Raw genomic sequence first — 12,609 nt, forward strand, 5'->3', positions numbered from 1 at the left:
ATCAATATGATATTTATCACAATATAAAACTATATTATGATATTTGTTATTATTGTTTTGCAGTCCAGACCCCTGTTAGAAAAGAAACACCTGTTTCACTGTGTTAATATTAAAATAAAACCACATTTAAAACCTTTATAATGTGTAAAAACACCTGTGATTAGTGTCAGAGAGTACATTTTCTACAGCCTGGAAACACAGACCAGGAGTAGATGAAGAAGTCTTCAATTTGCTAAAAACACTTAGCTGCTGTGTTTAAGTGTTATAATAGTTGGGTAACCAATTCAGAATGTATGTGAAGTTGGTCCAATGAGTGCATTAATGTGAACACCCCACCAGAGTGCAGTAGTAATCCATGTTTAAAGCTGGACAGATTTGAGGAGAAACAAGATTAAACAGACAGAATTAAGTCTTCTTAACTGTTTTAGTGAGAAAAACACACATCTATTCAAATGTCTTATTTTGCAGCAATATATTCCCTTGCTGGACATACTTTTTTTTTTGGTTACACTAGAGAACCCATAAAGACCCAAACAGCCACTATCGACCAAAAGCATCTACTGATCTAAACTGTTAAATAACTGTTGATCCACTAATTCTATTAATGCATTTTAAGTAATTAGTGCAAAATGCAGTTTTCCATCTTTTCATGGTCATTAGATATGACCCATTTGAATGTTCAGAGGCTCCATGGTGAACGTGGAAACACCGTCATCTTCTACAACATTGATTCACCAGGAAAACCCACGGAGTTGGATCAGTGACAGTGGTTGGACACACTTGTTTTTACATTCAGTTATTAATATCTTTGCTGAAAGTGTCACTTTTTCTTCAGTTTTCTCTGTTTCTGATGTAATAACCTTTGAATTTGCTCTGAGCTTTAATGCACATGTACCCCATCAGCGAATTAAATATAGAAAAACAACTGATTTTCACTGAAAAGAATACAAACATTACAGAGGATAATATAATAAACGATGATGAATCACTTAAGAAAGGTTAAGTCAGTGACCCCCATGTGGGGTCATCGGAATTCAAATGGGGTCGCCTGAAATTTCAAGTAATCGATAAAAAAACAAAAAACAAAAAAAAAACAAAACACCTTATTAATAAATATATATGGTGGGTTGAGAGAAACAGTCACAATATGTGAAAGAGATGACAAACTGTGAAGCTGAAACTGAAGCACTGTGGTTCTGTTTATCCTTCAAATGTTCATTGTGGTCAGTTCCAGATGCTGCAGCTCTTTCATCATTCATAGTTTGAGTTCTTGTTTTTTCAGTATTAATTGTCAGCCTTGTAAATCCAAGCTGAACTGACTGTACATATCCTGACCAAGGAAAATAAAATTCTCACTTTGTGCAGTAATCTACACCAGGCTTTTCTGCCTCCGTCCACAAGAAAATACATTTAACCCTTTCATGCATAGTGGTCACTACAGTAGACAGTCACTCTACAGCTTTAATCTTGTATATTCATGGGTTTTGTTGTTTTAGTTCCATATCAACCAACACAGTGGACACTTACCCATCATCTCATAAACTGCAATTCATACCATTATTGTAAATTTGCTGTTCTTGATTGGTTCTTGAGTGGAAATCAATTGTTAATATTTATTTTTTGCATATTATCTCCATGAAGTGAGTAATAACTAGTATTAGAATATGTTAAAATGTGAGAAAACATCAGATTAGCTGCATTAAACATGGTTTCATTTCACTGTTTTCATATCACTTTATGATATTGGGTTTTAAATACATGTTTCTTTGCATCAAGAATAAAATTCATGGTGTAGCTGAGTGGACATTTTTGTAACTCCATGAAAAACAGGTTGATTTAAAAAAAAATTCAATCATATTGGTTTTTTTTTTTTGGTTTTTTTTCATGCCCTAAGAGGAATAAAAACACTCAGGAAAAAAAAACAAACATCTTGATTAAGGTTCTCATAATTCATGCATGAAAGGGTTAATAGCTTGAATCTCATCTAAAATTAATGTATATTTGCAACATAGTATAGCAAACTATTACATGATCAAAAACAAATTAATTGTACCAAAAACAAGTCTTCGTTTTGAATGTCTGGGGTCGCCAGAAACTTGTGATGTTAAAATGGGGTCATGAGCCAAAAAAGGTGGGGAACCACTGGGTTAAGTCTACAGTAAAATTCCTTTGGGAACAGTCACGAAAGTAACACAGGGTCTGTACGGGTTAAAACTGATCAAATAAGGGGTTACCCAGCAGCCACCTTTTCTAATATCTCCCTACCACTGCCAATACCTTCTGTCATAAGCCAAGAAAAAAAGAGCTCTTTCATCCCCTCAGAATGAACATTCATCACCCCCTGTAAGTCTCATTAACCCAGATTTAACGGTAATTATAACGGGACAAAGACGTTGTGGTGTAAAAACGAGACCCTCAGCACAGTGAGGTCACAGAAAAAAGGACTAATAACCAGCTGAAAGCCTGAGGCATAGTGCAGCTCACCAGAGGTCATAGCAGCCACGTTATTACTGATTTCACAGAAAGGAACATGGAAAGGTCACTTCGAAATATTCTGTAAATTATTGTATAAATATAATACAGAAGAAGTTTTAATAAGAGAATATCTGTCTTCTGAATGTAAATACTCAAGCTCCAGCAGCCAGTTTATCTACAGGATGTTAATTTTCATGATGACGTTAGCCTCATAATAGTGTAGTATAATTGCCAATGTCATGTACTATGTGGACAAAAGTAATGGGACACGTTGAATTCAGGTGTTTCTTTTCTAACAGGGGTCTAGACTACAAAACAATAATGACAAATGTTATAATATAGATTAATTTTAGTTTAAATTGGCAATGGATTCTAAAATGCCTCAGATATGTTTTTTACTTAAATTCTCTCAACATTGATTTGTTTTTTATCCATGACTATGATTTCAAATGTTCTACCTCTAAATTTGTCAACAATTTTTCATGCTCTGACCATAAATAATAATTTTCTACCACATCTAACCATCTACCTTCTTCACGTCTCACATAGGAAGAAAAATCTCCCATTAAACTTAAAGGAAATATTGATGTTTCTAAACTATATGGACAAAAATATTGGGACACTCTGTTGCCAGTATCTCTGGGAAGTAGTTTAGTTTATTTGAAAGGGGACAGTGGTGTTTCATAAAACACATGGTTACACATGGTTAAAAAAAAAGCCACAATTAACCAGAAGGCTAGTTTTCATCTGTAGTCCACTGGCCAAGTTTTTAAAAGGCAGTAAAAAAAAAAAAAAAAGAGAAATATTTACAGGAGAGAGACATGGTTAGACCCTTGATAGGGCACTAATGTAACAAATAACATATACATAACAGACTGTTAAGGGAGCACAAAACACACAATACCTGTACAATATAATACAAGATACATATTAAAGAGAAGAAGACATCACAACATATCACGACAACATTTGACCACAACATCAAAACATCACAACAGGCTTGTCTTTTAGTATTGGCAGCTGTAGGTGTTGATAAGCCACATTTTTAATTTTTTGTGAAGGCCTTGTATGTTGTAAGCAGTTTAACCTCCTCAGGTACTGAGTTCCACTCACTAGCACTCCTCACTGACCAAATTTAGCAGTCCTTCAAAACGCTAACAGACTGAACAACAGATACTACGGTTCTGATTGGTGCAAAAAAGTATTTGTTTAAAAATGGAGATACAATAGTGCGTTTTGCCTCTGTATGGCTTCACTAAATGCAAATCCTCTGCTTACGAGGTTAAGTCAGTGAAAGTCCAACAGAGTCATGAGGTCAGTTGTTTTGGTAATTTGAGATACATGCTTAGGTGAGCACTCCAGACTCAGACTTGCTAACTGTCAGCTGTGTTCCATGGGAACCTGAGAGATTGTCATCTCTCACCCTCATGTACATGTGTAATTCAAGGAAAACAGCCACACAACCCCATTTTGTACCGGTAATCCACTTGGTTTCTTATTCTGAAGGCAGCGACTGACAAACAGAGCACTTCTGTGTGATTTTGGATGAAAACTCTGTGTTCTTCTCAGGATGAACATGGCTTCTGTGGTTAACTGTAGATAACAAAGAGAACAGTTATCCCATTTGGATTTTACATGAGGTGCCTCAAAGAAGGGGAAACAAAACCTGTACTCTGAGATCTTTTTTTTGGATATAAAACATAGACAGGTAATCAAGAGAGATGAAGACCCGTGTGGTCCAGATTTGGGGTTTCCTAATGACAGTGCTGGGCTGGATTTTTGTGGCCTGCACTATGGCCATGGAGGGCTGGAAAATCACTTCCATCGGAGGCATGGGGGGCTCCTCCATCATCAAAGTGGCCTGGTACTGGTCCAGCCTGTGGAGATCCTGCTTCACAGACTCCACTGCTGTCAGTAACTGCTACGACTACCCAGTGCTCTGGTCTGTCGAGGGTACGTGAAGTGTTTGTTGTGTATTTTGTTGCACTAACCTGCCCTGCAAAGTGCAGTATTTGCTTTTTTTTTTTTGTACCAATCAGAAGCACAGTATCTGCTGTTCAATCTGTTAGAGTTTTGAAGGACTCCTGCTAAATTTCCTAGAGAGATTGACATTTTTTCCTTTGAAGTATCTGCAAAAATGTACTGTGAAACCAAACTGCAGTAAGTGCACTTACTGCAGTTTGCCTTGGCTTCACCATGAAGAAAAGTAGCAAGTATTTTCAGTGTGCAAGGATGTTAGAGGTCAGTTTGGTTTTAGTGTGTATTCTGTAATGCAGTAATGCTTGAAAAGAAAGCTCTAAAATACTTCAGAGTGCCCAGAGTTCTTGTCAGTTTACATGTAAATGTTTATAAAAGACTGGGTTTTGCCATTAAGGCACCAAGCAGTATGTCTTGACTTAAAATGTAGTAAGTGCTGCATCAATTAATATAAAAACTAAGTGAATTTGCTCAGTTGTTGCACTTACATGTTTATGCATGAATGTCAAGATTCAACGTATTTGAAATTCATTTCACTTTAACCAAATACATCCTACACTTGGTAGTTAAATATAATTTAAAGCTCAGGCTTGGTGAAAGCAACATTCAAAAAGCAGTTTTTCTCAGGTTGACATTTTGGCAGATACTGTGCTTTAGCTTCGTAGGGTAGTAATCAGAATCAGACTTATAGTCACGTTTACTGGCATGTAAATAAACAGGGCTCAGTTACTAGGAATTTGCTTCAATGGTTTGATGCATACTTAGAACATGGAGTAGGTAAGAAGCATGCAGTAAAAAATAAAATAACATAAAAGTAAGATAGAGAATAAACAAGTAAGATACAGTTATAGTGGAGTATCAAATTTTTCAAAATATACAATATACAGTGTGGACCAAACCAGTGGGTCTGAGTGAGGTATAATGGTACTGGTTATGTTCTGTGCAAATAGTGCAAGTAATTAACAGTGCAGTCTTAACGTCGACATGATGTGCTCTGATGTGTTGTTTTCTTGATGTTGCATAACTCCAGGACATATCCAAATAGTGCGAGGCCTGCTGATGGCAGCCCTCTCCCTGGGCATGTTAGGGTTTGTGCTCAGTATGCTGGGCATGGAGTGTACCTTCATTGGCGGAAAAGACAGATCAAAGTACAAGAAGATCTACACAGGTGGATGGTGCCACATAATCAGCGGTAAATACCTGCATAGTCCTACTTTTCTCTACAAACATGTATTAACTCTTTATAGGGCACTCACTGAAATACTGTGATATTCAAAAGTTTAAACATAGTGTGTTATTGGACATCGTCATCTACCTCCTCGTCAGTTGGCATGACAACAGTCTCCCTCCTTTTACCATAATATACTTGAGCAGCACTTGCTTAAAAGTAAACACATGCAATAAAACAACTTTTATAAGGTCAGAAACTGACAAAAATCGCTCAAATTCACTATTTACAGGTTCAAAATTTCTACAGAATCTCTCTGATTCACTGTATAGTGTTATAAAAACCAACATGCTTCTTGACCTCACTGAAACATGGGATTAGACCCATATTTAATGTTTATGGAAATTAACAAAAATCGTCACTTGTCTGATAAAGGGTTAATTTAACACATAAAAACCCAAACAAACACCAGTGACCAAAACCATCTATTGTTCTAAACTGTTTAACCTGTTGATCGACTAATGCAAAAGTATGGGGAAAAATTCACTTGTGAAAGAGATAAAAAAATAAAAAAAAAATAAATGATTTTTAAAATGAATCCAGAAAAGGTGTTAAATGTAAAAAGTACAACATTTTCTATGAATATAGACATTGATGTAAAAGGCTGCTTCAAATATTTGAAAAAAATGGAAGAGGGGGGGTGTAGCAGAATGGTGGGGTCCAGGGGCAGAGCTCTGGGTGGGGGTTAAGGATGGAGGTGTTTTTTTTTTTTTTTTGTTTTTTTTTAAATTAACATTAAATGCTTCAATCACTTAAAACGGCATTTTTAAAAAAAAAATTATCACACTATTATTACACTAATTAAATGAATACAATGTAACCTCACTGATGTGACCTTTTGGAACCAAAGCAAAGAGTTGGCTTTAATAAGGTTAACCTCAGTTATGGCATTGAATTCCATTGCATTCCAAATAATTTTAAATTAGAAACAACAGGATACAGTAGAGGTATTGCATTACGATGTATAATAACTACAGTTATTATAATGTAATATGTATTCATTCTCATTCATATATATATATATATGTGTGTGTGTGTGTGTGTATGTACATATATTTGCAACCTAGTCATTCAAGTGGCTGCACAACTCAGTGAGTAACACTACTGACTTGAGTACAGTAGACTGTGGGTTCAACTCCCAGCATAAAGAGCCCACCCCCATTTGCTTTTTAAAAGGGGGGGGGGGGGGGGGGCACCCGTAGCTAAATCTGCCATTGCCCCTGTCAGGCTCTGTTTATGACATTTTCTTTTTGGCTCTCTCAGGTGTACTATCTACATGTGGATATGGTGTTTATGCCCAGTATGTCTCTGTGGAATACTTCAACCCTGACTTTACTGACCTGAAGTAAGTAAATATTAGAAAGTCATGTCATAAATAAATAAATAAATAAATAAATAAATAAAAAAAATAAATAAATGAATGAATGAATGCTTGCATCACTTTAAATATTCCAGCCTCAGTGTGTGTCTGTTCCTGCATGGACAGGTTCGACCTGGGCACTCCGCTGTTCCTGGGCTGGGTGGGCTCTGGTTTCCATATGGCTGGTGGTTTCTTCTACCTGTGGTCAGTGTGTAAACCGCTCTGTGGGGGAGAGACCACGTGAGTGTCCATAAATAACTCCACTTCCTCAGTAAAATCCAGCAGAAGCAATTAAAGCCTCATGTTGTACTTGAAAGTGCTCTTTAATAGAATAAAGTAAGAGGGGTGCACATGTGCATTGTGGGTACACACCCTACAGCTATTGTTCACAACAAACTATACTGTGGTGTTTTAACAGCTTTTCCTGTGTGCTGTAGATCCAACAACACTATAGCACTCATTTTTTCCCTCATTTTCACCAGTTTTGCAGCTTTCACTTACATTCAAAACATAATTTACACATAATTTCCTTTCCCTTTTGATTTTTTTGTGAAATATGGCAAATACAAGATGAAATGGTTACCATACGATAGACTAAACATGGAACAAATGCATCACAAAAAAAAAGAAACACACATACACACATATATATATGCAAAGCTCTAAATATGCATCCATATATCAGTCTCTGACAGGTGACACCACACCCGCAAAACCTCTAAATATATATTATATGAATACATATCAAATATACACATTAAAACACTCTATTAAGACACACAATTAAAACAGCAATTTGTACGAGACAATATATCATCAATATGTTACAAGTGGCTTCTGGCCGTGACAAAAAAAGGCTGCACACATGGTTCAAAACAAAGGGAACATTTATTTTAACAAAGGATTTAAACAAAACCATAAAACTATAAAGTAAAGGCTCCTCTTGGCAGGGTGGAGGTCTGAATGGCATGGAAGGCAGAGACCATGAAGCTGATCCAGCTGGTTTAGAAGAAGGGCCTCCTGCAGCAGCATGCAGGTGCCCCTAATCTTTGATCAGCCCTGGAACACACAGACCAAACCACACAACAGGCAACAGGCTGGGGTCGCAACAAATACGATCATTAACCCTTTCATGTATACTGGTCACTCCAGTGGACAGCTATTCTACAGCTGTTCTCTTATATATTCATGGATTTTGTTGATCTTTTTTTTTTTTTTAACACATATCTTTATTAAAGTTTTAAGACACTACATATCATTTCTGACTTGAACTGGTAACATTATGTTGATCTCCCCTGAGAATAAACCCCCAGAATCACAAGCCCTCCCCATAGTTTTCACACAATTTATCAGTAAATACATGTTTCTGTGCGTCAAAAATTAAACATGTGGTGTCCAGCTGAGTGGACATTTTTGCAACTTCATGAAAAATAGGTTCATACGATTTTTTTTTTCATTATTATTTTTTTAATGTATTTTTTTTTTTTTATTGTTTATTATTTTTATGTATTTTTCAGAAGAAAATTCTCAATCGCATTGTTTTTTTTGTTTTTTTGCCTAAAGAGGAATAAAAACACTCAGGAAAAATATTTTGATTAAGGTTGTCATAATTCATGCATGAAAGGGTTAAAGAAATATACATAATAAGTGTGCAAAAATATAGTTGTGTGTAATTATAATTATGTGGTTATAAGGATGTAATGATATAATGACTGAATTCTGTGTTTTAACATGAAACAAGAAAGAGTGGAAATACAGAGAAGATAGAGCACTAAATCCTGTAGTTGAAGTAAAAAGTAAGGAGAGGTTAAAACTGAACAAACTGAACACACTCAGTGTACGCACAACTCAAACACTCAAACTCAAGTGCTGTTTTTTTCTTATTGCAGAAATGTGAATCAGTTGTGTTTGTCAGTTAGCTTTTCATTTTGTTGGTGACTCATATGTGCTGATATTCAGACTTTCCCTCTTTTCTGTGGTACATTATGCCTCAAAAGTAGTAAAAAAAATGGATGTTAAGGGAATTGATCCATTTTGTTTTGGTACTGGAGAGACAGCACGTTTGACTTTTAGATCTCAAGCTGAATAAGTTGGGTTCTTTTCAAGCTTTTTCTGCTTTCTTCTTTTTTTTCTCTCTTTAGCACAAAACAGTAAACTATAGAAACAATAAAATAACAGTTAACATTTTGGCATATGCATGTTTAGCTGCTGTGTTTGTATAATAAGAATAAAAGTATAGAAGGCAGAGAATGGGCAGAAAAAACATTAGAATTACTTACATATTAGAATAGAATATTTTAACCCTTTCATGCATAGTGGTCATTACAGTGGACAGTTATTCTCCAGCTGTTCTCTTGTATATTCATGGGTTTTGTTATTTTAGTTCCATATCAGCCAACACAGTGGACACTTTTGCTTCATCCTATACACTGTAATTCATACCATTACTGTAACTTTGCTGTTCTTGATAAACCTGATCTGCAGCGATATGTTTCAGTGTAAATCAACTGTTATTTGTAAGGAAAAAAAAAAGTTTTTTTTTGCATATTATCACCATGAAAAGAGTAATAATTAGCATTAGAATATATTAAAATGTGAGATTAAAATGTGAGATGTCAGATTTTATTTCATTGTTTTAATATCAATTTCTGATATTGGGTTTTAAACACGTTTCTTTTACTTCAAAAATTAAATGCATGGACATTTTTGTAACTCCATAAAAAAAAAAACAACAACTTGATCACATTGTTTTTTTCATGCCTATGGAGGAATAAAAACACTCAAGAGAAAAATCTTAACTAAGGTTCTCATAATTAATGCATGAAAGGGTTAAATCCTCGTCTAAAAACCTCTGTGGTTAAAGCGGAATGCAAAACCTACTCATTATGGAATCATCTGCATCTACAGCTGCTCTTGACATTTCTGAATTTGTGCCTGTCTGTTAACCCTTTAACTCCTGATGTGCCTGTGGTGAGTGTTCTGAATGTAGGATTTGATTTAAATATTCTTAAAAATTCAACCGTTGGCTCAATAGCAAAAATTTCAAAACGTGCTGATAGAATAGACCTTGTTCTTTCCATATACATCTGAGCATGCTCAGTGGAATGGGGGGCAAAATGCAGAGCAGTGAATAAGACCAACTGGCTATAAAAACAGATCATTTAGGCTTTTTTTTTTTTTGGTAACACTTTACTTGAAGGTCTAGTTTATAATGCATTAAGCGCACATTCATAAGACATTATAATGCATTTATAAAAGTCATTACAACAGTTTATGATCATGTACAACAACTTATACCAAGGCTAATAAAGTATTATAAGTGCAGGCATAATATTTTATAAATTCAGCTTTCATAATGTTTTATACCTCCATACCAAAGCACTGTGAAGGAATTTATTTTTTTAGGTGGAGAACTTTTGTTACGTTTTGTCACTGGTCCCTATACCCATCTAATTTAGGGATTTCATATTTATTAAAAAAAAAAAAAAGTATGTGTTTGAATTAACAAATATTTAGAGCTGCCTCACTATTTTTTATTTATGTATAAAGCAACATGTAACACTTCTATATACTGTCTCTGTTCTTTTAACGTTTTGTTTTTGCAAAATAAAGAGTTATTAAGAACACTTTAATGTATAATTTTTGACTTATACTTTACTTAGAGCTAGCAGATACTGCTCATACATCATCATACTTGTGTTATATCATACAATTGATAATGTGTTCTGTAACCCAGGATTTGAGAGTCTTCCTACAAACACTTGTCACTTTGGTATGGAGGTATAAAACATTATGAAAGCTGAATTTAGAATACATTAAGCCTACACTTATAATACTTTATTAACCTTGGTATAAGTTGTTGTACATGATCATAAACTGTTGTAATGACTTTTATAATGCATTATAATGTCTTATGAATGTGCGCTTAATGCATTATAAACTAGACCTTCAAGTAAAGTGTTACCTTTTTTTTTTTTTTTTTACACCGTTTTCCTTGTTGTTTTTTGTTTTTATTGTTTGCAGTGTTGTCGTTATTTTCCTTTACTTATTTTACTGTGTTTTTACTGAGTTTTGACCATGTAACTGCTTTTTGGGGTTCAACCAGGTGTCAAAAAGCAGCTGGACTATTTTAGAAAAGTAGAGCCCACAACAAAAACTACTGGGCCAAAGTCGATGTAAAAAACCTGCAAAAACCTGTAAATCTTCAGTTCCTCTCTTGGTCTTTTTCTGTTATTCCACCCTGTTTTCACCCTAAAACACACAGTAAAGCAAAACCACCGAATCAAAAGGAACACAAACACATACAGCAGCTTTTATGACACTGAAACAGATGCAAATTCACAGCAGCCTGTTTCATTGAAATAATGTCTCAGGGGTTAAAGGGTTTTTGTGTGTGTCTTTTTCCAGCGTAATCACAATTCCCCGAGAACCAGACCCAGAGCAAACTGATGACAAAACCAAGTCCACCACAGCTCTGTCCGCCGTGTCTGAGATCACCTCCAAGACCAAGGTGTCCTCCATCTCTGAGCTCTCATCGAAGTCCGACCGCTCCGAGGTGTCCGAGATCTCCACAAGATCAGGACGCACATCCAAGACCGGACGCTCAGCCATGTCAGGGCGGACGACGAGGACGGGGAGAAGCAGTCAGTCGGCAGGGTCCAGATCAGGGTCAGGGTCAGGGTCAGGGTCAGGATCAGGGTCAGAATCTGGCCTCTCATCGAGGTCCAGCATATCGACTTTATCTGACTCGAGGAGCAGCAGCAGTGGCCGGACGGTGTCGTCTTTATCGGCAACTTCAAGGAGTGACACTGAACCATTTCTCAAAAACTCATATATATAAATTAAAAGATGTCATTATGTTCAGTGTTTCGGGATTTCCAAACGTTTCCACAATCTAACCCATAATGACCCAGTGCTACTTTTGTGTCAGTTCCCAGATGATTTTTCTTTTTATTTAACCTTTCTTAAATGATTTATCGCCATTTATTATAATATTATCATCTGTATTTTTTGTTTTTCAATGAAAATCAGGTTTTTTCTCATATTTAATTCACTGATCATGTAGATCAGGGGGGTCCAATCCAGCCCCTGGGATAAATTTGTGAAATGCAAAAATTACCCCGAAAATGTTTATAATAATTTTCACTCAGGTTACACATTCAGCCCAATTCAATCTCAAGTGGGTCAGACCAGTAAAATACTCTCATAATAACCTATAAATAATGGCAACCCCAAATGTTTCTCTTTGTTTTAGTGTTAAAAAAAAGTAACGGTAACACTTTATTTGAAGGTCTAGTTTATTATGCATTAAGCGCATATTCATAAGACATTACAATGCATTTATAATGCATTATAAAAGTCATTACAACACTTTATGATCATGTAAAACAATTTATACCAAGGCTGATAAAGTATTATAAGTGTAGGCATAATGTATTATAAATTCAGCTTTCATAATGTTTTATACATTCATACCAAAGTGACAACAGTGTTTGAAGGAAGAATGTCAAGTCCTGGGTTACATAACACATTATAACCATCATAATGCCAGCCAGTTATAAAGACACAG

The 12,609-nt window shown here is 35.5% G+C and overlaps 1 protein-coding gene across 1 annotated transcript; it reads left to right on the forward strand.

Annotated features, from left to right (window-relative positions):
- The first annotated feature begins 3,967 nt into the window (after nucleotides 1-3,967).
- On the forward strand, nucleotides 3,968-12,487 carry LOC115434098 (claudin-10-like). The gene is made up of 5 exons (XM_030155791.1): nucleotides 3,968-4,428; nucleotides 5,483-5,644; nucleotides 6,944-7,025; nucleotides 7,167-7,280; nucleotides 11,448-12,487. The coding sequence occupies exons 1-5, from the start codon at nucleotides 4,197-4,199 to the stop codon at nucleotides 11,878-11,880; spliced, it is 1,023 nt and encodes a 340-aa protein (XP_030011651.1). The 5' UTR covers nucleotides 3,968-4,196; the 3' UTR covers nucleotides 11,881-12,487.
- Nucleotides 12,488-12,609: the final 122 nt, after the last annotated feature.

This window comes from Sphaeramia orbicularis, chromosome 2, assembly GCF_902148855.1.
Source record: "Sphaeramia orbicularis chromosome 2, fSphaOr1.1, whole genome shotgun sequence".
Taxonomy (NCBI): Eukaryota; Metazoa; Chordata; class Actinopteri; order Kurtiformes; family Apogonidae; genus Sphaeramia; species Sphaeramia orbicularis.